Below are 26,707 nucleotides of genomic sequence, written 5' to 3' on the forward strand. Positions count from 1 at the left end.
TAGAATTAGCACGAATGAGACGGCTTACAAATTTGGGACAGGTTGCTAATAGAGGAAATTTCCTTCAAATCCTTTAAAATATTTTTTTGATAGAATTGTTTGAAAATATAGTGGCACAATACAATAAATTAAGTCGATAAATTTATCTATCTGAAAATCATACACTATCAGTAACATACATTATCTACAGATTGGAAAATTCAACCATAGAAAAGGAAGATGAACTAGGAAACTTTTGCTAGCTCTAAATCAAATCCATGTGGCCAAGAAATAAATGACACCTTATATCATTTAACTGATAAAATAATAAATATAAAGCATACACACCTAGATCTGTGCATTGCATATACCATACCATGCAAACAACTCTAGATTGTAATAAAATACAGGCTTTTTCCCAACCGGGTCACATTAATACGAGATTATTGTTATTATGGCAAGTAATTATCTTTATAAGCCATTAGGGGTTTATGTCAGAGAAAAGTGGGGAAAGGGAATCAGGGCGGAACGGAAAAGTTATGGGATAAGCGAAATATACGGAGCGCATTACCTGTCGGACCCCTTAAATGATTAACCTTTTATGTTAAGACATTACATTCCATATAATAACGCCTCTTTTCTGGAGGGGAGAGGCAGAGACTACATCTTTCCACTTGCATATATTACTTATTTTCCGTCATCCACAATTAATGATCAATAGTTTCATGCAAGTCTCAGAGCTGTGTGTAATAGGAAATGTAACTTCTTAAATTTTGTAAGAAGCATCTAAGGGAATATGTAGCCCCTTCTATTACTTCTTAATCGTTATCCTAAAAATTTCCAAGATATATCCAGAGTACAGTATTTTTTATAATTATTAAAAATTTGTAAAGCATTTGTAAATCAACAGAACTCTTAACTGAAAAAGTATTAATAAAAAACATATAATAAAAAATAATAAAAAGTATATATATTATAGGAAACGTGACGGATAATATGATTGTAGTTGGTAGTTTTCATATAATAAAGGCTTCAGGCTAAATCGAGCGTCAAAACATGTCCTTCAGTAATGTTCAGTTACACGTGTATTTTCGTTTTATCATTGACATATAATTTTAATTGACTAAGAAAAGACAGCACGGCACTTAATCGGTTCATAAGCAAACTAATTGAGAAAAAAATCATAAAATGGTCGTTTTAGGATTTGAATATATGCATCACTTTTTTTTAGTAGAGTAACTTAACCTTTCAACGACTGGCTTTTTCTCTCTCAACGTAGTTATACAAAATACCTACATTTGTCAACATCTACTATGTACCTATATGATCCTATTGAACATCCTTTTCATTCTCTTTGAAAACAACTTCTATAAATCAAGAGTCTATAAAGATTTAACGTCAACGTACACGATCATATTACATGTATTGTAAATGGTATACAATAGGGTTAATGTAATGAAATATATTTTCTTATTTATACTAAAAATGTCGTATAGTAAATATTTTTTTTATTTATCGATCTATTTCGTCATAGCCTAGGCACGTTCTTTGTGGTTGGACAATAAGTATGTATAATTATCATTTAATAGCTATTTTTAATATATCTAGAACCCGAAACATCTAATGTAATAAAACAAAATGTAATGAATGTGCATTATTTGTATAATTAAAAAATAATATATTTTTTCTATAATTTATAATGATTATAATTTTTTTTTATTATAACAACTTTAATTTTTGTCTAAGTCTTGTAAAAACCAACTAAAGTCACCACAATAACACGCTGCCTTAATTTTTATTTATATAAAAAGCATTTATTTGATACAAAAAAGTCTATTCCAGAGGGATAGGCAGAAACTTCATTTCATCCTCAAAATACCATATCACTCTAATTTAACTCCATAAAATATATTTTAACTAAACTATTTCGTGAGCAGTCTTTTGTTCATTAGTTTTCATGATTCACAACAGCTAACTTATCAGACAGTTGCTGCTTATAATACAAAATGAATGTATTTCATTACCCAGTTTTCGATTTCAGTAAACAAACTCCAAAGTTAAAAGCAAATTCTAAGGAAATTGACGAATATTTCTCATTTCATTAGAGACTCAATCATTGTTCCAGAGTTTTATTAAAATTTTAATTTAAATCAAGCTGTATTTGAAATTGACAATGTCTTATGACGAAAAAGGGATTCGGTTATTTGTCTTCCAATGAAAAAGAAAAGAGTTGGGACGCTCCTGTCCTGATTCACATTATCTTTAAGACTTTTTGCTTCACAATTTTACAAAAATACTACCATCACTTACAACAGTATAGATCAGATGGTTTGTCAGTGCAACTGGATAAAATACACATAAGAAGAATTAAATATTTTTATTCCAAAATTAGCTTCAAATATGAGAAGTGCTTTGACGTATACTGATGTCCTAAGTCAAGGCTACGCAACTTGACAAAACCTATTAACTTATATCAATTTCAGTTTTTATTTAAATGTTTATTATTTGTATTATTTCATTTCACCTATTTTTTATTGTCTATACTGAAAATATCAACTTATTGAACATGACACTATTTTTGGGCCGCGTTATGAATAGAGGAATATGCCAAAGTTATGTTTGGGCCAGGCTGTAAATAAATGTCAAACAGGAAAAAAAAATACAACGAAAACTTGGATTTTGTTGCAAATCACCTGAATACTCACGCAAACTCTCGCCGAACAAATTTGTTGGATTCGCGACGTTTCGTTTCTGTTTGACTGATTTATAACGTACCTGAAACAAGGATTGAGAGTTTGTTTATTCGGTATAGTAGCTTTAACATAGGGATTCACTCCTGTGGGAATTTCCAAACATCCTTCTTTTATTCACGCTGTCATTGAAATTGAACTTCGAAAGTTTAGTCTGACACCTTTTTAAAGATAGAGAAGTTACTTGATTGTCTTAATTTTCAGGAATATGACTGACTGGCAAAAGTTCAATAGTAGTTTTCCCCTAAAAACGTGAAATAGTTACTTTAAATGCATTGCTTTTTTAAAATATTTTCAGTTGACTGCCTAACACAAAACGATTTTAACGAATTTTTGCACTAATTTCTTTGTGCGTTTTTATTTTAATCCTAACAACATTCTGCTTGAAATAGACTAACTAAAATCACAAAGCACAGATCGCCCATTCTCCGACTAGGAGTGCCACGTTCTGTGTCACGAGATAATATGGCAGATCAAAGAGAATCCCCGTCTCAGCGATCCTTTGTGTCACACAATGCACTTGTTTGCTGACCTCTGAATCGACCTTTCAATGACACATACATACATATATATATAATCACTCCTATATCTAGTATAATTGATTTAGTATCTCGTAACACAAGTCTCAAACTTACTTCGAGGCTACCTCAATCTGTGTAGTTTGTCCCGTAGGTATATAAAAAAAAATATTATTGCCGTGTGGTTCCCGGCACCAATAGAAAAAAGGAATAGGACCACTCCAATTCTTCCCCGTGGGATGTCGTAAAATTTTCTTCTTTTAGGTGACGGGCTAGCAACCTGTCACTTTAAATGAATCTCAATTCTATCAGTAAGCCAAACAGCTGAATGTGGCCTATCAGTCTTTTCAAGACCGTTGGCTCTGTCTACCCCGCAAGGGATATAGACGAAATTATATGTACCTACATATTTTATTATTTATTTTATAGGTCTAACCTTCGGATCGCGGAACTTTGACAACAATAAAAACTAGTATCTTTAATCTAAGACTGGCTTTCAATGGACGATCCGATATTGTTACATTGCTGTCATCCGGATCACAGTCAATTAGATCAAACTAGAGGCCGCCCGCAACTTCGTCCGCGCCGTAATATAATACCGCGGGAACTCCAGGATATACGTTATTCTGGGTCTTCAGCTACCTACATATACCAAATTTCATCCGTAATCTGTTCAGTAGTTTTTGCGTGAAGGAGTAACAAACATCCATACTGACATCCTGACATACTCACATACTTTCGCATTTACGAGTATTATATTAGTATAGATGGTCGTATCGCTATGTATAGATGGCATTTACGTCTTGTCGTCTCATCAATATGTATATGACTAAGAAGTGATTGTCATTTAGGTAGTACCCGGAATTTAAATCAATTCGCCTCTTTGATTCTATTTATTATCGATTTAGTGGAGAGGATTCCACTGCGAATTATCCGTCATGCTGGGATTTATTGGGACGGGCGCAAGTATAATGTTTAGACATACATATCTACATATAATTACACGCATATATTCATTGCCTTACATGCTGTTTTCAACACTGTTGTAATCCAATACATACATACGTACATAAAATTACGCTTTTTTCCCGGAGGGGTAAGCAGAGACTACCTCTTTCCACTTGCCACGATCTCTGCATACTTCCTTCTAATCTACTTCTATTCTTAGTTGTAATCCAACAGTCTTGAAAATACTGATAGGCCACGTTCAGCTGTTTGTTTGGCTAAATGATAGAATTGAGATTCAAATATTGACAGGTTGCTAGCCCATCGCCTAAAAGAAGAATCCCAAGTTTATAAGCCTATCCCTGAGTCGACTTTTATGACATCCATGGGAACGGGATGGAGTGGTCCTGAGAATGCGAAGCTACAAGGAATCCTTTATAAAAATTTAGATAAGGAACCTGTAGGTAGGCATTTCTCGTGAAAATAAATTAAAATATCTATGTAAAATGTTTTCCAAATAACCAATACATTTTACATAGATATTCCCAATTGGCCGAACAAAGAAATTGAACAATACAACGATCGGAATTGAAAATAAGGTGAATAACCTTATAGATTTCGTCTGAGATTAACATTGATTTTCAATAAAATTTTCTTGAGAAACGGCAGAACAAACTAATATAACAAACAAACAACGATTTGAAGGAGTTCATCGCACTCTTGTCGGTTCACCGCCATATTGGCATTCGCCAGGAATTTTATAAACATTGTAGTTAGGTTGGTAACCCAAATAGGATAAAAATACATTGAGTTATTGAGTTGGATGAAAACGATCTAGAAAATGGAACACACATGCATACATATAATCATGTCAATATCCTTTGCGGAGTAGACAGAACAAACAGTCTTGAAAAGGCTGAAATGCTACGATCAACTTAAGATGCAAAAGAACACACACAGATATCATACTCATACATATCACGTATTTTTCCATTTGAGATTCATAAAATATGATTATCTGCGGGTGTTATTGATTATGTATGTACGTACATTACGTACAACGGTCAAAGCCATGGCGGGCCGTATTATAAAAAAAAAAGAGAAATAATTTATTATGAATTTCACAACCTTGCCTGGCTCAGTGATACACTGAAAAATGTTCAGCTCTGATTTTCAGTCAGGACCCTTTGCGGTAACACGGATACTACTCGTATATTAATTTCGAACACATTCTTTATTTTGCTATGTACAAATACATACCTTTATTTTATTTTGTACGTTGCGAATTACAATTACAATGATCTGTGGTTACGGAGCGACTGAAAATCAGCGGCATGAATTTTCACCGAAACTTTCAGAAAAAAAACAATGTTAAGTCATGTCTTTAATAGGTACCTGTATTATTTAGAAATAGTATAATGCAACGTGAAACATTAAAATGAGTTATAATATAACGTTCAACCAAGCATATTTTGATTCCATTACGAGCGAATACGGCATAAGTAGGAGGTACTGCATTAAGTTGCGCAAGATTGCGAATTACAATGGCTGACGGATCACTTTCTCTGGCTGGGGCCAATGACCGCAGGCTTCGTAGGTCAGTACTGACCAACTCTGAACTTGAGTGATTGATAGAATGCTTATGGAGAGTAAAAGTTGAAAGTTAATTAATGGTGAGTGATTGTAAGTTTTCCAAAAGAAAAATGTGATATAAGCGTATGAAGATTTGATAGGTACTAGTAGAATTTATGATGAACATCTGAATAACATTATTAGTTTTCTGTTATATAGAACAGTCATTTAATTTTTGGTGCCCTGTGGTTCCCGGCACCATTACAAAAAACAAATAGGACCACTCCATCTCTTTCCCACGGACGTCGTAAAAGTCGACTAAGGGATAGGCTTATAAACTTGGGATTCCTCTTTTAGGCGATGGGCTAGCAACCTGCCACTATTTGAATCTATCACTAACTTTATCTATTATTAACTAATTCTATCACTAAGCCAAACAGCTGATCGTGGCCTATCAGTCTTTTCAAGACTGGTGGCTCTGTCTACCCCGCTAGGGATATAGACGTGATCATATGTATGTATGTATGTATTTAATTTTTGGTAAAATAAATCAGGATCTCTAGAACTAAACAATGTTGAACTACGCTTCTAAAATAGACTAAACGAAATTCTTTTTCTCATTGTTTCAGATAAAATTTAAACGTTTATTTATTTAAGAGTACCAGAAACCGCCGACCTTGCATAAATAGAGTTAAGAATGTGGATGAATTGAAAGATGTATGCAAATGTCCCGTATATACATATTTATAATTATTTATTAGTTTTAAACAACAGGTTAAAAGCAAAGTTATCATAGTCCAATAAATACAAGGGAACTTTCTACCGTTGAAACAATACAATGAGCGGTTCAACAGCTAACTTTCATCATAGTTATCCAGTTTTCAAGCACAATAAGTAATTTGAAATCTATAGTTCCATACAATTGTATAGTTGGATGCAAAAGTTTTAAATAAGCAAAAATAAACAATTGACTTTTTCATGTTAGAATTGTGTTTAGTGCACAGAATTGGAAAATGTATATGTTTATTTATACTAACTTCAATTTATCTTCTGTTTTGTCCATCATATATATCAAAAGTCGACTAAGGGATAGGCTTCTAAACTTGGGATTCTTGTATTGATATTTTGTACACTGAAGAAATTTATATACATATATATATGAATGTTATATATATATATGTGGGTTGTGAACGTTTTTTATTTAAATTGTTTCGTTATTTTAAGTTATTGTTAGGACTGGCACTTTTTATTTTAGAAGAGTAAATTGATGTAAAATGTCAAAGAAAAAGGATTAGACATTGAAGTTTGGAAGATGAAAAAACCTATTAAAGAAACTGAAGGAAATATTTGTTTTACTATATCCAACTGAGTAATCCCACAACTTTTTTGGGGGCTCGTCCGGGATGGTGCTCAATATTGTGGTGGTCAATATTGGATTGAAGTGAAACAACACGACTGAAGACGAAAAATCAAGACGACTATTTAAGAAGGCAAGTCATCGACGGACATATTACAGACTGTTTTACCGACTATTAGTATCCGACGGTTCATGCTTAACCGCTACGTGACGTCATTTCTGAATACTGTTTTACCGACGCTGATGGGAAAAAATATTGCCAGATACATGAATAACGTTATTCGTATTCGTTATTTATTAACGTTATGATAAGTTGATACAACGATTTATAATATTCAGAAATAACGTTAACCCGATTTTATTATGAAGAAATAAAGACTTTAATTAATTTTCATATTGAAGACGAATATTATTGATGAGTTCAAAGAAAATATCTTATTGTACGGCACAAAGACGACTTTCATTTAAGACGAATAAGATTGCAACTAAGATGCCGCCGAAGAAAAATACCCAAGACTCAGATGTAGAAGACGTTGAAGATGTTGAGGTACAGATATCATTCAGAGACTTAGAAAAGTCTATGAATACTTTCACTGGAGATGATACTTACCCGGTTAACGAATTTATTGAAGAATTTGAAGATGTTGCTGCTTTAATGAAATGGACTAACGTCGAAAAATTAATTTACGCGAAAAGGCTTTTAGGAGGTACAGCTAAATTATTTCTACGTTCGATGGGAAGAATTAAAGATTACTCTGGGTTGAAAAAAGCATTAAAAGAAGAATTTGGTCCGAAATTAAACAGCGCCACGATTCATAAAAGACTGAGCACCCGCAAGATGAAGAATGATGAAACGTATCAACAGTATTTTTTGACAATGAAAGAAATCGCTCTGCATGGTAAAGTTGAAGATCCTGCTTTAATGGAATACGTAATTGATGGTATTACAGACACTGAATCTAATAAAGCTATACTTTATGGTGCTTCAGACCTCAAGGAATTTCGGAAAAAGTTGGAGATTTACAGCGAGTTTAGAAAGAAGATGTCTTCACGTTCCAATTATGTTTCTCCTTCAACATCAGTCCAGTCTGGATCTAGAAAGAAAAATGACGCCGCACCACCTAAGAAACGATGTTATAATTGTGGAGATTTAAATCACCAATCATCAGCGTGTACCAAAGGCATCAAATGCTTTAGATGTAACGAGTTTGGACACAAAGGACCCGACTGTCCGAACCAAGTAAAAAAGACGTTAAATATTTTGAAGAACGACAAGATCGAAGCTCCTTTTAAGCTAGTCAAGATTAATTCTACCCCGATGATATCACTTGTTGACACTGGAAGTGATGTTAACCTCATAACTGAAACTGGATTTGAAGACATAAAACGAAAAATTACTGACTATAAAGATATGAAGATTTATTTAACTGGTATAGCTGAAAAACAAATGTTAACAGAAGGAATATTTACTGCGAAAGTTGAAATTGATGATGGATTCTCGGATATGACTTTCTACGTTGTGAAAGATAATGCCATTCCCGTAAGATTGATTATTGGCAACCCGATCCTGAAAGAGTTTGAAGTTAAGTTCACTAAAGATGGAATTGAAATGGAAAAGATTATGCATCTAACCCTACTAGTAGAAAATAATGAGAATACTGAAGAATTTAATATAGATGACTCACAATACACAGCTGAAATAAAGAAAATGATCAAAGACTATAATCCTAAAGAAGAAACTAAGAAAAGTAATGTAACATTAAAAATAATACTTACCGATGAAACGCCGATATACCAAAGTCCACGTCGCCTGTCACCTCTGGAAACAGATATAGTTCGTAAACAGATTAATGAGTGGCTGGATAAAGAGATAATAAGACCTAGTAAATCAGATTTTGCATGTGCAATAGTTTTAGCTAATAAAAAAGACGGAACCAAAAGAATTTGTATGGACTACAGAGGAATTAACAAGAAGATAATAAGAGAAAGATTTCCTTTGCCACTGATTGATGATCAGATTGATAAATTAAAAGAAGCTATTATATTTACGTCTCTTGATTTAAAAAATGGATTTAATCACGTGGATGTTGATGTAGATAGTCGAAAGTACACTTCTTTTGTGACACCGCAAGGCCAGTTCGAGTTTATCAAAATGCCGTTTGGTCTATGCACAGCGCCATCCGTTTTTCAAAGATATATCAACGATGTTTTTCACGATTACATAACTGATGGTACTGTACTATCTTATCTTGATGATTTAATCATTCCCGCAAAGACAGAAGAAGAATCACTGGCTAAAACAAAGAAAATATTTAAAAGAGCGGAAGAATTTGGTCTGATATTCAATTGGAAAAAATGTCATTTTATGAAGAAGGAAATAGAATATTTAGGATACATAATTTGTAACAATGAAGTAAGACCATCCAAAGAGAAAATAAAAGCTGTTGCAAATTTCAAAAAGCCCACTAATATCAAAGCCGTTCAATCGTTTCTTGGTTTAACTGGATATTTCAGAAAGTTTGTTCAGAATTATTCTCTAATAGCTAAACCTATGACAGATCTGTTAAAGAAAGGAGTTGTTTTTAATTTTGACGAAATATGTGAACAAGCCTTTATAAGATTAAAAGATATACTTACCAATTCGCCGGTTCTCCGAATTTATAATCCTGCTTTATACACAGAAGTACACACCGATGCAAGTGCAGATGGTTACGGAGCTGTTCTATTACAAAAAAATCCGATTGATGATCAGTTACACCCAGTGCATTTTATGAGTAAAAAGACTACTCCCGCTGAGAAGAAGTATCATAGTTATTATTTAGAAATTTTGGCTATTGTTGAAGCAATAAAGAAATTTAGAGTATACTTACAAGGGATACACTCCAAAATTGTAACTGATTGTTCTGCATTAACGATGACACTACAAAAGAAAGACTTACCTCCACGAGTTGCACGATGGGCCTTATTGCTCGAAGAATACGACTATGAGATAGAACACCGATCTGCATCACGAATGAAACACGCAGATGCGCTGAGCAGATATCCTGTCTGTTTAATTCTTTCTGAAACTATAGCAAGGATAAAGAAAGCACAAAACGAAGACGAACATGTAAGATTGATTAAGAAGATTTTAGAGACAGAAGATTACAAAGATTATGTTGTTCAGAATGAAATATTGTATAAGTGGAAAGACGGAAATAAAATAATTGTTATACCTAAAAAGATGCAATGGGAGATCATTAGAAAGAATCACGAGAAAGGTCATTTCGGAATAGTAAAGACTGAGGAACTTATTGAAAGAGAATATTATATAGAGAATTTAAGAGAAAAGATTAAGAAAATTGTTGATAATTGCGTTGAGTGCATAATTGTATCTCATAAAAAGGGCAAAAAAGAAGGTTTGCTTAATCCGATTGATAAGGGTAGTGTCCCATTGTCGACCTATCACATAGATCACTTAGGACCCCTTACATCAACAAATAAAAGTTACAAGTACATACTTACAGTAGTTGACGCGTTTACCAAATTTACTTGGATTTATCCTGTGAAGACTTTAACAACAGAAGAGACTATTAACAAACTGACTTTACAACAACAAGTTTTTGGGTCACCCGAACGTATAATAACAGACCGAAACGCTGCATTCACTTCAAATGATTTTAAAGAGTATTGTAAGAATGAGAACATTACACATTATTTAATAACGACTGGTCAGCCAAGAGGAAACGGACAAGTAGAGAGGGTACATCAGATAATTATAAACGTACTTGCTAAACTAAGCGCCGATGATCCTACGAAATGGTACCGTCGTGTATCAAATGTACAGCGTTGTTTGAACGGAACTTATCAACGTAGCATTGGAATGACGCCGTTTGAATTGATGTTCGGAGTAAAGATGAGAGATAAAGATGATGGAATATTAAAATTGATTGAAGAAGAAATTATTCAAGAAGTAAACGACAAGAGGCAAGAAATAAGGGAGAAAGCTAAAGAGTCTATAAGGAAAATACAAGAAGAGAATGTGAAGTACTACAATCGGAAGAGAAAAGAGGCTTTTTCTTATGATATTGGAGATTTAGTAGCGATCAAGAAGACACAGTTCTCACAAGGGAGTAAACTGTACCCTAAGTTTCTAGGACCCTACGAAGTCACCGAAAAGAAACGTAACGACAGATACGTACTAAATAAAATAGGAACGGCGGAAGGCCCTATTAAGACAACTAGTTCTGCAGATTACATGAAGCCTTGGGTCTCCTCGGAAGATAGTATTTCATCTGGGACAGATGAATAGTCAGGACGGCCGTGTGGGTTGTGAACGTTTTTTATTTAAATTGTTTCGTTATTTTAAGTTATTGTTAGGACTGGCACTTTTTATTTTAGAAGAGTAAATTGATGTAAAATGTCAAAGAAAAAGGATTAGACATTGAAGTTTGGAAGATGAAAAAACCTATTAAAGAAACTGAAGGAAATATTTGTTTTACTATATCCAACTGAGTAATCCCACATATATATATAATGAATTATCAATATGCCTGTTTATTTAGAAATAAAGACGTAATTGCGTTTCTGTGAACAAAAGATTTATTTATTTACAAAAGTTTTTTAACACTTTGATAATGACATAAGCTTATAAACTAAACATTTACTCACCTGTGAACAAAAGAAACAACATTTAAAGCCCTTATTTCGGGTCTATTTTAATAATTTCACAGGCAAGATTCTTACAATAAAATATCTGTTACACTACCTACACAAAATATTTCTAACCTCAATAATCACACTTGACATCTCCTTGACGTTTAAGCTGCCAGCGACCTCAACTAATTAACGCGGCAAAATTTAAATTGCATACATTACATAAAGAATACCTATAAGTTTTCTTTACATTTCCCCTCCCGGAGAAAAACAATTACAAGTATGTAGTTGTTTGTGTATCAACTGGCAATGGAGTGAGTTTTGTAACATGGAACAAATTTGATTCTTCCTTTTTGTGACCAGCATCTACTTCATAAATTGTATTAGATATTTTTCTCAAAATCTCGTAGGGTCCAATTCGTAATTCATCAGTTTTCTTCCTATTTAAACGATTACCATTCTCCACATAAACTCTATCTCCCTCTTTAAAATCATGTTCCCTCCTAAGCAAGTCATATTTTTTCTTATTATAATCATGAGATTTTATGGTATTTTTATATGCCAATTTTCTATCACTTCTTAGGTCTTCATTTGAACATTTTGTTTTTAATTCTGGTGGTAGAATGTTTACATCTTCTCCTTCTAGTAGGTATTTAGGTGCAAATTTGGTAACAGTATGTTCAGTCTCATTATATTTTTTTACACAATTCTGTGCGATAGTTGTCCATGCAATTTTCTTTCCTCTTTCATTTATTTTGCATCGTATCTTATTAACCAAAGTTTGGTTTAGCCTTTCATTAAGACCATTAGAAAAAGGAGTATCCACAGCAGTAAAAATTATTCTTATATTATTATCTTTCAGAAATTCTTTAAATTCTTTGGAGTTTATGCCGGGATATTGGTCTGATAATATCATATCAATTTTATGACTTTGTGTCACTTCCCGAATAAGTTTAATAAAATTGTTAGAGCTTTGGTTCTTTGACGTTAAAATATAAGCATACCTAGTGAAATGGTCAACTAAAAGATGTAGATACTTTTTTGTCGACCGTGATCCTCCAAAACCGCCAATTGTATCAATTGATACAATTTCAAATGGATATCTTGCTGGTCCTAAATGTGACATTAGACCATATTTTGGCTTTCTCCTTGTTTTGTTTTTTATACATATTTCACATTCTTCGCAAGTTTGTTTTATCTTTGTGATTATATTCTTTGCTGAGTAGAATGGGGTTAATTTATTTATCATTTGTGTGCTTCCTAGGTGGCAATAAGTAATGTGTACATTTTTTATCAGTGTTTTGCTTAGTTCTTCTGATAATATAATTTTGTCTCTTCCTTTATTTTTTTTATAGTATATTTCATCTTTCAGTATTAGTTTGTTTATCCTTTTTTGTATTTCTTCATTTGCGTTTTGATCACTTTTTATCTGTTCTATAGTTATTAAGTTTACCACTTTCAATGCATCATCAGTATTTTCAGTTTCATCTAGAACAGGATTTCTGCTTAAGCAGTCTGCCTCTTGATTTGTTTTTCCAGGATTATATTTAATTTTAAAATTGTATTGAGATAAATAATATGTTAGGTCACCGAGTTCCTCATCAGTTCTTGATCTAATATTCATGTTTTCTAGGGGTTTATGATCGGAATACACCGTGAACTCCTTTCCCATGAGCCAGTGCTGCCAATATTTTACAGCTTCTTTTATTGACAGGCATTCTAGGTATATTGCCTTTTTCTTTTTTTGTGCTTCTGATAATTTTTTTGAGAAATAAGCAACTGGCTTATTGTTTCCATTTTTATCAGTCTGTTTTAACACTGCTCCTATTCCTTTTATACTTGCGTCCGTGTAAATGTTTATTGGTAATCCTGGATCATAAATTTTCAAAATTGGTTCGGAGCATAGTAATGTTTTTATTTCATTAAAAGATTTTTGACATTCTTCGCTCCATATGAATTTCACATCTTTCCTTAATAAGTTATGTAATGGTTCCAGGATGATTGCACTGTGTGGTATAAACTTATGGTGAAAATTTACCTTTCCTAGAAATTGCCGTATATTTTTCCTTGTTTCTGGTATTGGAAAGTCTTTTACTGCTGCTAAATAATCCTTTAGAGGTCTCACTGTATTGTTTTCTATTATATGGCCTAAATACTTGGCATAATTGTTTGCAAATATACACTTGGTAAATTTTAATCTAAGCCCCTCCATTTCTATTGCCTCCAGAAATTTTGTAATATGTGATATATGTTCTTCAAAGGTTTTCGAAAAAATGAGTATATCGTCTATAAAGTTTACTGCAAAATTAGAAAGCTTATTTTTTCTTATTATGTTACTCATTATTCTCTGAAAAATGGCTGGAGCCGTTTTTAATCCAAATGGTAAGCATGTCCACTGGAAATGTCCTTCCTGAGTAACAAAGGCAGTTTTATATCTATCTTGTATTTTCAAAGGAATAGACCAAAATGCTGAATTAATGTCAAATGTTGAGAAATATTTAGAGTTCACTGTTTTTATCATTAAATCCTCAATTAATGGGAATGGCTGTGATTGTGGGACGATTATTTTGTTTAATTCTCTGAAATCTATACATAGTCTTGTTTTACGTTCATCTTCTTTTTTGTAAGCCAGAGTTACTGGGGCGGCAAACGGGCTATATGATTCCTCAATCAAATTTTTTTTTAATAGTTTCGATATTTGTTCTTCTATTTCTCTTCTATCTTCAACTGTGCATCTATATGGTCGTTTGCAGCAGTATTTATCCATTATGAGGTCAATATGTGCTTCATAATCTCGTACGGTGCCAATATCATATTTATCCTTGGCAAATACAGTTTTAAATTTTTCTATGAGCTTGTCAATCTCTAATTGTTGCTGCTTATCTAGATGATTAGCAATCTTTTTAAATTTATCAGTTTCAATGTGTTCATTGAAATTTATTTCTTGTTTCACTTTCTCCGTTTTAGGACTTAATAAACTTGGCTCAGTTTTGTCTCCTAGTGCATCAGGAATGTTGACATTTCTATTGCTTTTTGTATTGACATCTTCTTTTTGATTAGCTTTTTGTATGATCTTTAGGTCTTCATTTTGGATAAGTCTGAATTTTTTAATACAATCTAATCCAATTAAAAAATCATAATTAAAGTTTTCTTTGTCTATGACGAAAATATCCATGTTTTGTTCTATATCATATATTTTAATTTTTAATGTCACAATACCTTTTGTTTTTTTCTCACCATTAATAGTCTTTAAATTTACTATTTGTGTATTCGTTGTAGATTTTTCTTTATTCTTTAAGTTTAACAATTTTGCGTTTATCAACGATACATTTGAACCCGAATCATAAATTCCAGTTATTTCTATGGCATCATTCAATAGCAAATTTATTTTTATTAATGGCGGTACCTCTAGTTTTTTGGATCTTTGTTATTTAAATCTGTTTCTATTTCAGAGTTATTTACTGATTTCACTATTGATTTCCGAGTTCTATCTTTAAACCAACAATTCTCCTCTGGATGATAACGTTTCCCTTTTTTTTCATTGATACAAATTTGGCATGGCTGTTTTTCTTCTATTTTTTTTTGTTTATTGTCGGAATTTGTAAATACTTTTTTTTCATACTTATTTTTTATGACAAGGTGTTCCAATTTTCCTATTTCATTATATAGATCTTCTGTTTCTTGCAAAGCTTCTCTGTCAATTTTATCAGCAACAAAATTTGGCAAGCCGAATGCTATAAGATCAATAAGAATTCCAGTATCTATTTCCTTCCTAACTTCTAATAATAATTTTTCTTTCTTTAGGGCATATTCAAGTAACGAACCTGCTTGATATTTAAAGGCAAGAGCATATCTTATGGGTGACCAACCTTTATTTGTAAATGTCTCACAAAATGATTTCTCCCATTGGTTCCACTCTGATTCCACCGTGTGTTTTATTAACATACAATCATACCAATGTAGACTCGAAGATTCCATAAAATTTTTCAAAATTTCTATTTTTTTTCTGTCTTCGTTAATTTTGAAACGTTCACATTCCTTATTAAAATCTTTAATCCACTGGTAAGCATTTGTGGTTTTAGTTGTGAATTTTTGTATCATAAAATCTTTAGCAACCTTGCCTAGATTTTGAATTTCTGATTTTTTCTCTTTTTCTTCAAGTAATTTTTCTAACAATTTTTCCAAAGTGTAGTTAGAGCTGCTAGAACTAGACATAGTCTCTGGATCACTTTTAGTTTCTATTATTTCTTCTAGATACATATCATTAAATTGCAAATTTTGTTCTTTATCCAAATACACTTCTGAAATCTTATCTGTCAAAGTTATCCAGATTTTCCTTACTTGGTGTCTTCTTTGTAATGTTTTTTTTATTTTGGCATAGTTTGGAGTACTTGTAATTGCTTGATGTTGAGTAATTGATTGATAATCGGATGGTATTCCATAGACCTGCCCGCTAGGCGTGGCAATTGAGGTTAAACATAAAATGTTTGTTTTTCCATCAGATGCTGTCTTCACAGCAAAATCAAATCTTAATTTATCCATAATTCTCTCAAAATATGTGCAAAAATGTTGTTTTATAATGAATTATCAATATGCCTGTTTATTTAGAAATAAAGACGTAATTGCGTTTCTGTGAACAAAAGATTTATTTATTTACAAAAGTTTTTTAACACTTTGATAATGACATAAGCTTATAAACTAAACATTTACTCACCTGTGAACAAAAGAAACAACATTTAAAGCCCTTATTTCGGGTCTATTTTAATAATTTCACAGGCAAGATTCTTACAATAAAATATCTGTTACACTACCTACACAAAATATTTCTAACCTCAATAATCACACTTGACATCTCCTTGACGTTTAAGCTGCCAGCGACCTCAACTAATTAACGCGGCAAAATTTAAATTGCATACATTACATAAAGAATACCTATAAGTTTTCTTTACATATATATATATAGATAACATTCATTTCATCACGGTTAGCATTTGAAGATCCGTCCACAACTTTCCGAGGTAAAATCATACAAACAGACTGAGAAAATAGAGAGATTTTACTTTATAATATGTAGTGATAGTATCTATAAATGTTACTCAAGAATCTTCGGTCACAAAGGAAGTCCTTAACGTTTTTTTTTAAAGAGAATTTATATAAATTTCTGTGAAACGGAACCTATTACGAGTAAGTAGCAGTAGAGAGAGAATTACTGCGTTGCAATTTGTTGCGCTCCAAATGAGATACTATCCTGTTAGATATATTATTTCTGGAAATGTAATTTTCTTCTGTTCTCTATAATTTAATTACATTAAATTGTCATTTGGTTATGAAGACATAACATTTTTGTCTTTGCTGTGATTTACAAAAAAGTTTAAGCTTAAAGTGCCGTGTGGTTCCCGGCACCATTACAAAAGAATAGGACCACTCCATCTCTTTCCCACGGATGTCGTAAGAGCCGACTAAGGGATAGAAATGGGATTCCTCTTTAATGTAAATCCCTGCCAATCTAAGGTCTGCCGCGCCGATGGATGCATGGCTAGGGGCGAGCCTAGTCTCGAGCGTGCCACTTCCGCCATGGGGTTGGGCGACCCCCAGGTAATGGCTAGCCTTACCCTGGCATGCGGGGCTCTGCTGGGGTGGACAACATTTTTCCCTAGCGTCTCGTGGGAATCGCATTATGAACCTTAAAAAGCATATAAATGGCGGCGATGGTGTCCGCACCCCATCACGTCTCGTTCCCGGCGGGAGCGGTATGCGGTCTGCTGAAAGCCGCTTTGCGACGATGAATGTAAGAGGAGGAATGAAGGATAAGATTGAGGAAGTATGCCAGATGATGGATGAAAGACGTTTGGATGTGTTGTGCGTGAATGAAACGAAGCGGAAAGGATGCGACGCGACGCAGCACGGCCCTTACACGGCGTATTGGTCTGGAATTTCCAGTACCAGCCGAGGCTGTCAAGGGGTCGGTCTAATTCTTTCTGCACGAATGGCTGAGTGCGTGAATGAGTATGAGTGTGTCAGCCCTCGTCTTCTATGGATTAGGCTGAAAGTTGGAATCACTCGGATCTTCGTTCTAGGTGTTTATGCACCTTGGGATGTGGGTTCGAGGGGTACAACATCAGCAAAAAGCGAAAACGAGGAGTTCTGGAATAGTGTAAGAGAAGTATTGAAAGTTACCAAGCCAAATGAGAAGATTATTATGTTAGGTGATTTTAATGGATGGGTGGGTGTAAAGCGTGATGGATATGAAAAGGTGCTTGGTGCGTTTGGTGACGAAAAGGTGAATGATAATGGAAGAAGTGTATTAGAAATTTGTCTAGAGTGGGATCTTTTTGTGTCGAACTCAATGTTTCAACATAAAGAGATCCACACCTACACAAGAGTGGAAGGTATTTTAAAAAGTATGATAGACTTTGTGATTGTAGATGAAAGATTGAAGAACAAAGTGCTGGATACCCGTGCATATCGCGGTGCTGGCATTGACTCGGACCATTTACTGGTGATATCCCGGATAAGGGGTATCTTCAATCGCTGGCGGCACAGGGTAAGGGAGCAAACCAGCGCTTTGGAAAGAGTAAAAGTAGAAAATTTGCAAGATATGGATGTAGGTAAGAAGTATATTAATAGACTGAAGGATGAATTTGAAGATTTAGAGGAAATGAGCGATATTGAAGATGGATGGAAGGAATTTAAAGAAAGAATTGTGAAAGTAGCTGTTGAAGTGTGTGGTGTAAGTAGAAGAAGGAAAGAAAAAAATCACAAAAATGCGTGGATGAGTAAAGATGTGCAAGAACTTGTGCGATTAAAGAAGAAAGCATGGCTGGATTTGTTAGCAGCAAAAGCTAACTTAAGAATGCAAGAGGTTATAGATGAAGATGTGAATGAAGCACGTAAGGAATATAAGAAAATGAAAGATTTGGTTAAGAAAGCTGTGATTAGAAAGAAAGAAGAGTATAAAGAGGATTTTGATAAAAGGCTATCAGAAGACTTTCAGTCAAATCTGAAAGTATTCTGGAAATCCGTAAGGTCAGCCCGAGGAAATACTATAACCAGAGAGCTGACTAGGATCAGATGCCAGGATGGTAGCGTTGTGAAAGGAGAAGAATGTGTACTAAAGATATGGAAGGACTATTTTGAAAGTTTATTTGAAAAGAGGGAAGGAAATAAGAAAGATTTCTGCTATAGCGAAGAAAAAGAGAATGAGATGGAAGGCGAAATTGAAATGTTCGAAATTGTGGAAGCACTTAAGAGTATGAAAGCGGGAAAGGCTGCTGGGTGTGAGATAGAGTGTCGGTCGAGATGCTTAAAGCAGGAAAAGGCGTAGTAGCTAGTCAGTTGTACTGCCTTTTCAATTTGTGTTGGAGAAGCGGCCGAGTACCAAAAGATTGGTGTAAGGCTGTTATCGTGCCACTTTACAAAGGAAAAGGGTCACAGCTGGACTGCAAAAATTATCGTGGTATAAGCCTGCTTAGCGTCGTCGGCAAATTGTATGCTAAGGTATTGATTAATAGAGTCAGGAATGAAACTGATGACAAAATATGGGATGCTCAAGCGGGATTTCGAAAGGGAATGGGATGTACTGATCAGGTCTTTTCCTTGCGGTGCATAGCCGAAAAGTTTTTGGCCAAGAGTCAAAAAGTCTATTGCACATTCGTAGATCTGGAAAAGGCCTATGACAGAGTTGAGAGGAATGAATTGTGGTCAGCACTTTCTATGCATGGGGTGAGCAGTCTCTTAATACGAGCACTGAAATCCTTATATGAGGATTCGAGTGCTTGTGTCAGGATAAACGGAGCGCACACTGAGTGGTTTAAGATTGAGAAAGGCGTTAGGCAAGGATGTGTTGCGTCACCGTGGCTGTTCAACCTATTTATGGATAGCTGTTTGACAGATTTGAAAGAGTCTAAAAGTGGATTAAGGATGAATGAGTTACTCGTCAAATGTCTGCTCTATGCCGACGATCAGGTTATACTGGCGTCATCAGCGGAGGAGTTACAGGAGATGGTAAACTGTATGCATGAAGCTTTAAAAGAGAAAGGAATGAAAGTGAACGTAAGTAAAACTAAAACACTGGTTTTTGAAATGGAGAAAGAAATGACAGCATGTAATATTTTGATTGGAGGAGAAAAAGTGGAGCAAGTGAAAGAGTTTGTATATCTAGGATCAAAGTTTACATCAGATGGCAAGTATGATAGTGATATTGAAAGGAGAGTGAACGCGGGGAACATGGTGAATGGAGCTTTGCATGCCTTTATGAGCAGTCAGAAAATATCCAAAAAGGCTCGACTGGCTGTGCACAGGGGCGTGTTGGTCCCGACATTAATGTATGGGAGTGAAAGTTGGGTATGGCAAAAGAAGCATGAAAGCAGAATAAATGCAGTGGAAATGAGAGCGTTAAGGAGTATGATGGGTGTGAAATTGAGTGACAGGATAAGGAACAGCGTGATAAGGGAATGTTGTGATGTGAAAGAAGATGTAGTTACAGGAATAGAAAAGGGTATGTTAAGATGGTTCGGTCATGTGGAGAGGATGAATGAAAGCAGGTTGACTAAGCAGATATACAAGGAGAGTGTGGAGGGAAAGGTCGGAGTGGGAAGACCTAGACGAACGTATCTTGATCAAATTAAGGACGTCCTGGTAAAGGGTCAGGTCAAAAGTACCCGAAACCGCCGAGCTTGTATGAAGAGAGTTATGAATGTGGACGAAGCGAAAGAAGTATGCAGAGATCGTGGCAAGTGGAAAGAGGTAGTCTCTGCCTACCCCTCCGGGAAAGAGGCGTGATTTTATGTATGTATGTATGTTTAAGCTTAAACTAATAAACAGTCATTTTTAATCTGCTGAAGCGATTTCAACAATCCTAAAAGTTATATCAGATTTTTATAGCAGTTGTTCATCTTAAGAAGACTTAGAAAGGTAAGTGAAAGAAAAAATATCCCATTAAAGAGTTCTTTTCTATATTAAGCGCAATCATCTTAAAACAATAATTAAATATAGAAATGCTCCTATATACGAGGCACTGTTGCCAAATCCAAATAACTCTAATAATTAATATAATCTCCTACAACATGACCTGAATGCGTTAACACTTTTCCACTCGCTGTTACAACTGTCGTGGCGTAAGTGCTGTTTGCTCGTAATGACGGTTGAAAAAGCCGCGGTACAATCGCTTACGTTTCTGTGCGTGAGTGTACCGTGCATTAAGTGATTGAAATTTAGTTCATTATTCCATGATGTGCCGTGTGGTTCCCGACATTTTAGAATAAGATTGCTCTATATTTACAGGGATGTCGTAAATGACGATTTAGAGAATGGCTTATAAACTTGGGATTCTTCTTGTAGGCGATTGGCTAGCAACCTGTCACTATCTGAATTTGATTTTCATCATCAAGCCATACAGCTGAATTAAGCTTTTCAGTTTTTTAATGACTAATGTGGCTCTGATTGTATGTATGTATGTCATATGATGTCTAAATGCATGATCTTTGTGCGCATTATGTTATGTAGCCTGCGACTCTACTCATGGAAGTCTTTTTTTATATAATAAATATATATACGAAACAGATTACACAGATTTAGTTAACCTCGAATAAGTTCGACATAAATATATATCATTACGTCTATATCCCTTGCGGGGCAGACAGAGCCAACAGTCTTAAAAAGACTGAAAGGCCACGTTCAGCTATTTGGCTTTAATAATAGAATTAAGTTCGAAACTTGTGTTAAGAGATACTTACTAAAAGATACTATATTTTATTATAAATACATATAAACATCCAAGGGCCAGGCGAATCAGAGAAAGCTCTTTTCGAACGATTCGAACCCGAGATCTCCGGTGTCACAGATAAAGTGTGCTATCCCACAGAGGCCATCAAAAGTCTAAAACTATGTGATAAGACATCTAGAAAATGATGAACATATCGTATCACTTATGAGGACGTTCTTATCATAGGTCAAGTCAAAAGCCATATATACCTTACCATACCATAACTGACAAATTTGCATAAAAAGATTGATAAAGGTAAAAAGTGTGCAGGTCAAAAATCGTGGCAAGTGGAAATATAGTTTCTGCCTACCCCTCTGAGTAACAGGAGATATCGTATATAATGTAAAATGTTTCAAAATAATAAGGCAACTCGGCGGCTAATATTCATGTAATTAATTAAATCGAAATTTAATTACCGGCACTTAAGAGTATAATTTCAATAGATTCTAATTAAAATCGAGAAATTAAAGGTGAGAACTAAGTAATAAACTCCCTAACGCTGAAATATAACAAATTTAATTTAGTTCTTGGCCTATTTATCCTGTCCCACTTTTTAGGCCCAGAATATTTTTTAACCCATCATGTGAAAGTTTTGTGTGTTTTTATGTTTGTCTTTTACGGCTAAACTCTTGTACAGATTTTGTTATAATTTTGTATTAATCCAAAAAAATATTTTCATTCTCTCTTTCTCTCTTTACAACTTTAAACACTTAAAACTAAAAGATGGCGGCTTAGATGGTATAACATGGTAACACGATAAATTTTTAATTAAGTTTTACATATTTAAATTAGATTTGTGTAATTATACACATAGCTGAACGTTTTTCAGTCTTATCAAGACTGGCTTTATTTACCCCGTAACTTCCAAAGACGTGTTTATAACGTATGTAAGTATGTGTAATCTGAGTTTGAATGATATTAATAAAACTAATCTACGACCTAAGTATGTAAGACAAATTCATGTTAATATGGGCCACGTTGACTATAAATTATTAGAACAGGTTGTAAATAAGTAAGCATTATTAGCATCCAATTTAACAGTTACGTCTTCATAAATTACATCGGTCCTTTAAATAGCTGCAAATAATTTTCAATGGATATTATTCTGGTGATTGTTATTGTTTTATAAATTGGTTTTAGCTCCATAATTGAAATGAGATAACCAATTTGAATATCAGTATTTGAGGGAAAATACTAAGAAGAGTTTACAAATTATTATTGGAAATATTTTTAAGGAATGTATTGCGTTGGCGGAAAAGTCGTGTCATTTATTTGTCTGGCTTATGTCCTAATTTCATTAGTCGTCCCTCGAGAGAGACCGTGGTCTAAAAGTATGTTATTACACGTAGATATCCAGTTTAATCTATTTTTGTTTTCGAAGGGGTAATACTTTTTATTTTTTGCTTTATTTGATCAAAATAATTCATTCTTGGTCTTCCTTTGCCTCTTTATACTCGTAAAAAAACAACAAACAAATAAAAAAAAACAACAGGGAAAAGACATGAATGGAGGAAGCTTCACTTAACTCCACCGACAAGAGTTAGCTCATTAATTTAAGAAAAATAATCTTTTTTTCGGACAACCCCGCTGGACTTCAACCTGAAAGTGTGGGACTCCTGGCACCTAGTTCACCCACCTACTTACACCCCTTCGATGTGCGCTTCTTGCTGTTTAAGTACATCAGACTCCATTGGTTAACTAGCTCAAATTACTTACTCCTCAAGTCTTTCATAACATCCACTTAAAATAAATTGGTCCTTCGCAGCCCGTGGCAAAAAGCACCTTCCATTGCTTTCTGTCATGGGCTGCGAAGGACCAAGTGAGGCAACTATCATAGCCAATGTATACTTTAGCTTTGTGTCTTTTTCACGCCGATTTTTTAAAGTATTTGTCCAGCGAAGTTAGTGAATGCTGGCGATAGCTAGCTTCTTTCATTTCGCTGTAATTGCGAGGCGGCCCCAGGGGGCTGGACCGCAAATATAAATTCTTACACCAGTTCCTGGGTTTATTGTCTGCTTGGTTATATACCGACCTTTTTGTTTGACCAGCTCTTTAAAATCTCTCTATTAGCGTGTTGGAAGTTTCGCAATACTTATGATTTGATAGAAATTGGTTCAGCGAATTAAATAATATGGAAAAGAAGGGCAAACTTTCCGACAAACATGCCGAAAATGCTAGTTTGAGAACAAACTGATGATGATTACGGCAAGAAAAACTGCACATTCAGGCGACTGGATGAAAGAGCGTTGAGGATCTAACCGGGACTAATGCAGGAGAAATATGATGATTCGAAGGTTCAAAATGAAAATCTATTTATATAAATATAGACTAGATAATACTCGCGGCGCAACAGCGTTTTAAACGATAAATAATGCTTTTTTTGCATACTTGTAGGTATTCCGGGTTATCATCACTTAGATTTGTAAACCTCCCAAGAAATTTAAACGTCTCAGTAGTTTTGGCTGATGTCGTTTTGTCTCTCATGCAGTAAGTCAGTCAATCACTAAGTAAACGCAAAATATATATATATTTTGCGTTTACTATATATAGCTACCTACATAATAAAGTCACGTCTATATCCCTTGCGGGGTAGACAGAGCCAAGAGTCTTAAAAAGACTGAATGGCCACGTTCAGCTATTTATCTTAATGATAGAATTGAGATTCAAATAGTGACAGGTTGTTAACCCATCGCCTAAAAAAATCCCAAGTTTGTAAGTCTATCCCTAGTCGCCTTTTGGTGGTGGTGTATTGGTGCCGGGAACCACCACAAAATATATATATTCATTGTTTTATAAGCTATGAGAAGTAGGTTTCAATAAAAAAAAACAATTACCGGATACCTAGCTTTAATTTCTTTCAAAATAACAAATCAAATTAACAAAATTTAAGTTAATGGAACAAAATAACGGAATAAAAGAAAAACAATATCGCTCACAAGACACGTCGAATACGATGTTCACCTCAGGACCGCCGCTGCTCGAATGAAAACGAACAACCGTCGCGCATCCCTTATATAGGGGCTGCCACTACCCCATAATTTTAATAAACGTCTATGCTAATAGTTTGATAATACATCGTCTGTATTACGACTGTTTTAATAAATATATCTCGATGTCGGTGCTGTCAGTAGCCACGTGCGCGCGCGCAGTGTGCTAGCCGCAGGTCACATGTCATGTCGGATGTAGTTATTGATACAATGGTCAGTCAGCCCTATCAAGACCTTTTATGTATTTAACTTCGTTACATTATTGAAACTATGTTTCAAGCGTGGCTCCATCTTCAGTCCTTTTCTAAAAATGATGTACTTACAAACTATAGGTACCTATAATGTATCTATATTTATTCCAATTTCTATGATTTATATTAAGTTTCTTCAAAATTAATTCAATAGTTTAACCGTGAAGAAGTAACTGACAAACATACTTTTAATAGTATTTGGGATTAGGGATAGAAAAGTTTAAGTTAGTTAGATACGTTAGTAAGTTAGTTAGCAGATAGTTTAAGTAAGTCAGCTATCGAAGCTGTCTAACTTAAACTTTTTTGAGTACCGGCCAGTTAAAGTTAATAATAATTAACTACCTAATTAATTAAATATTAATTTCTGCATTAGATGTAAGTAGGTACTTATTTTACAACAAGAATGAGATGAAGTGCTCTTCTAAACTGCCAAGCACCACACGACACCGATTTTAATTAGAAAATTATTATTTCAACATAAAGAAAGTCTGCAACAGATTGTCTGAATGAAAGAATGTTTTTCTAAAAATATATTTTCGAGAGAATATTTAAATGAACCTTCTCATAATCTGAAAACTTGAAAAGTCTGTGGAAAGGATTTAAAAAAAATACTAAGTCTGCTTTTGGAGAATAGCAGCCGACATTTTTTGACTATTTTCGTGTCCAGTATTTCCGCTATGCTGAGGTTGAAATATTTAGGTGAATATTTTTTTTATCTATATTGCACAGAATATATATTATGGTGCTGTGTGGTTCCCGGTACCAATACAAAAAAGAATAGTACCACTTCATCTCTTTCCCATGGATGTCGTAAAAGGCGACTAAGGGATAGGCTTACAAACTTGGGATTCTTTTTTAGGCGATGGGCTAGCAACCTGTCACTATTTTAATCTCAATTATATCATTAAGCCAAATAGCTGAATGTGGCCATTCAGTCTTTTCAAGACTGTTGGCTCTGTCTACCCCGCAAGGAATATAGACGTGACCATATGTATGTTTGTATGTAGGTATGTAATATATTATTATCTGCATCTGGTTCGTTTAAAAATTTGTGCTAAGACTTCAGTGAGAATAAGTTCCTATTTTTAGTGCATAGTCCAAGACTATAGAACATAGTTACTGACTATATTATTATTGTCATATTATTGGCGAAAAATGTCGAAAATCGGACCCCGCGTATGGCACGCGCGACGCCGTCGATATCGCACGAAAATCTGTCGCCGTTTCGCTTGTTTTATGACGTAAAACGGGACAGCGATAGGTGTGGAAAAGAGAAAAAAAACCTGCCAAGAAAGACTGATAGGCCGCGTTCAGCTGTTTGGCTTAATGTCAGAATTGATATAGAAATAGTGACAGGTTTCTAGGCCCATCGCCTTTAAGGAGAATCTCAGATTTATAAGCCTATCCCTTAGTCGCCTTTAACAACATCCAATGGAAAGAGATGGAGTGGTTCTTTTTTTTTCTATTGGTGCCGGGAACCACACGGCACACAAGAACACAGTAGGTAGGTACACGGCGAAAATAAGTCATTATTCAGTTATTCGGCTTTTATGATTTCGGCGATAATTGAGTGAAATAGTTGAGGAATAATGGCTATTCATTGAATGCTATCAACTCATTTGTTCTGTTCATTCATGATGAACCTTGAAGGCTAATTGAGATGAACAAAGCATAAAGTGTCTATTAGTCGAGCTGAGTTTTGTAATAATAAATATATACATATAAAAGTGATCATTCTAGTTGTAAATATAAACATTATTTTAAATCCTATTAATTGATTAGAAATTATAATAAAAAAAATAAAAAACGAAATTTCTAATTATAAAATCACTATATCTTCTTGAATAAAAATAAAACTGGATTATATAAAGAACTATTATATGTAAGTAGTTATACTTATTGTGATTCTTAATTCTACCATTCTATCCGACTATCTTGATTCTATTATTA

General features: G+C 34.2%; 2 protein-coding genes across 3 annotated transcripts in view; one reads left to right on the forward strand and one right to left on the reverse strand.

The window, feature by feature from the left end:
- LOC106130147 (rho-related GTP-binding protein RhoN) overlaps window positions 1–26,707 on the reverse strand; it is a 123,305-nt gene that overhangs the window by 84,556 nt on the left and 12,042 nt on the right. The window lies entirely within an intron of this gene.
- On the forward strand, window positions 10,376–11,619 carry LOC132902711 (uncharacterized). Its single transcript, XM_060948805.1, has one exon. The coding sequence runs from the start codon at window positions 10,984–10,986 to the stop codon at window positions 11,410–11,412; it is 429 nt and encodes a 142-aa protein (XP_060804788.1). The 5' UTR covers window positions 10,376–10,983; the 3' UTR covers window positions 11,413–11,619.

The sequence above is a fragment of the Amyelois transitella genome, chromosome 17 (assembly GCF_032362555.1).
Source record: "Amyelois transitella isolate CPQ chromosome 17, ilAmyTran1.1, whole genome shotgun sequence".
NCBI lineage: Eukaryota > Metazoa > Arthropoda > Insecta > Lepidoptera > Pyralidae > Amyelois > Amyelois transitella.

Bases quoted from the DNA above. Each gene is read 5' to 3' on its own strand.
- LOC132902711 (XM_060948805.1), top strand. From the start codon at position 10,984: ATGACGCCGTTTGAATTGATGTTCGGAGTAAAGATGAGAGATAAAGAT.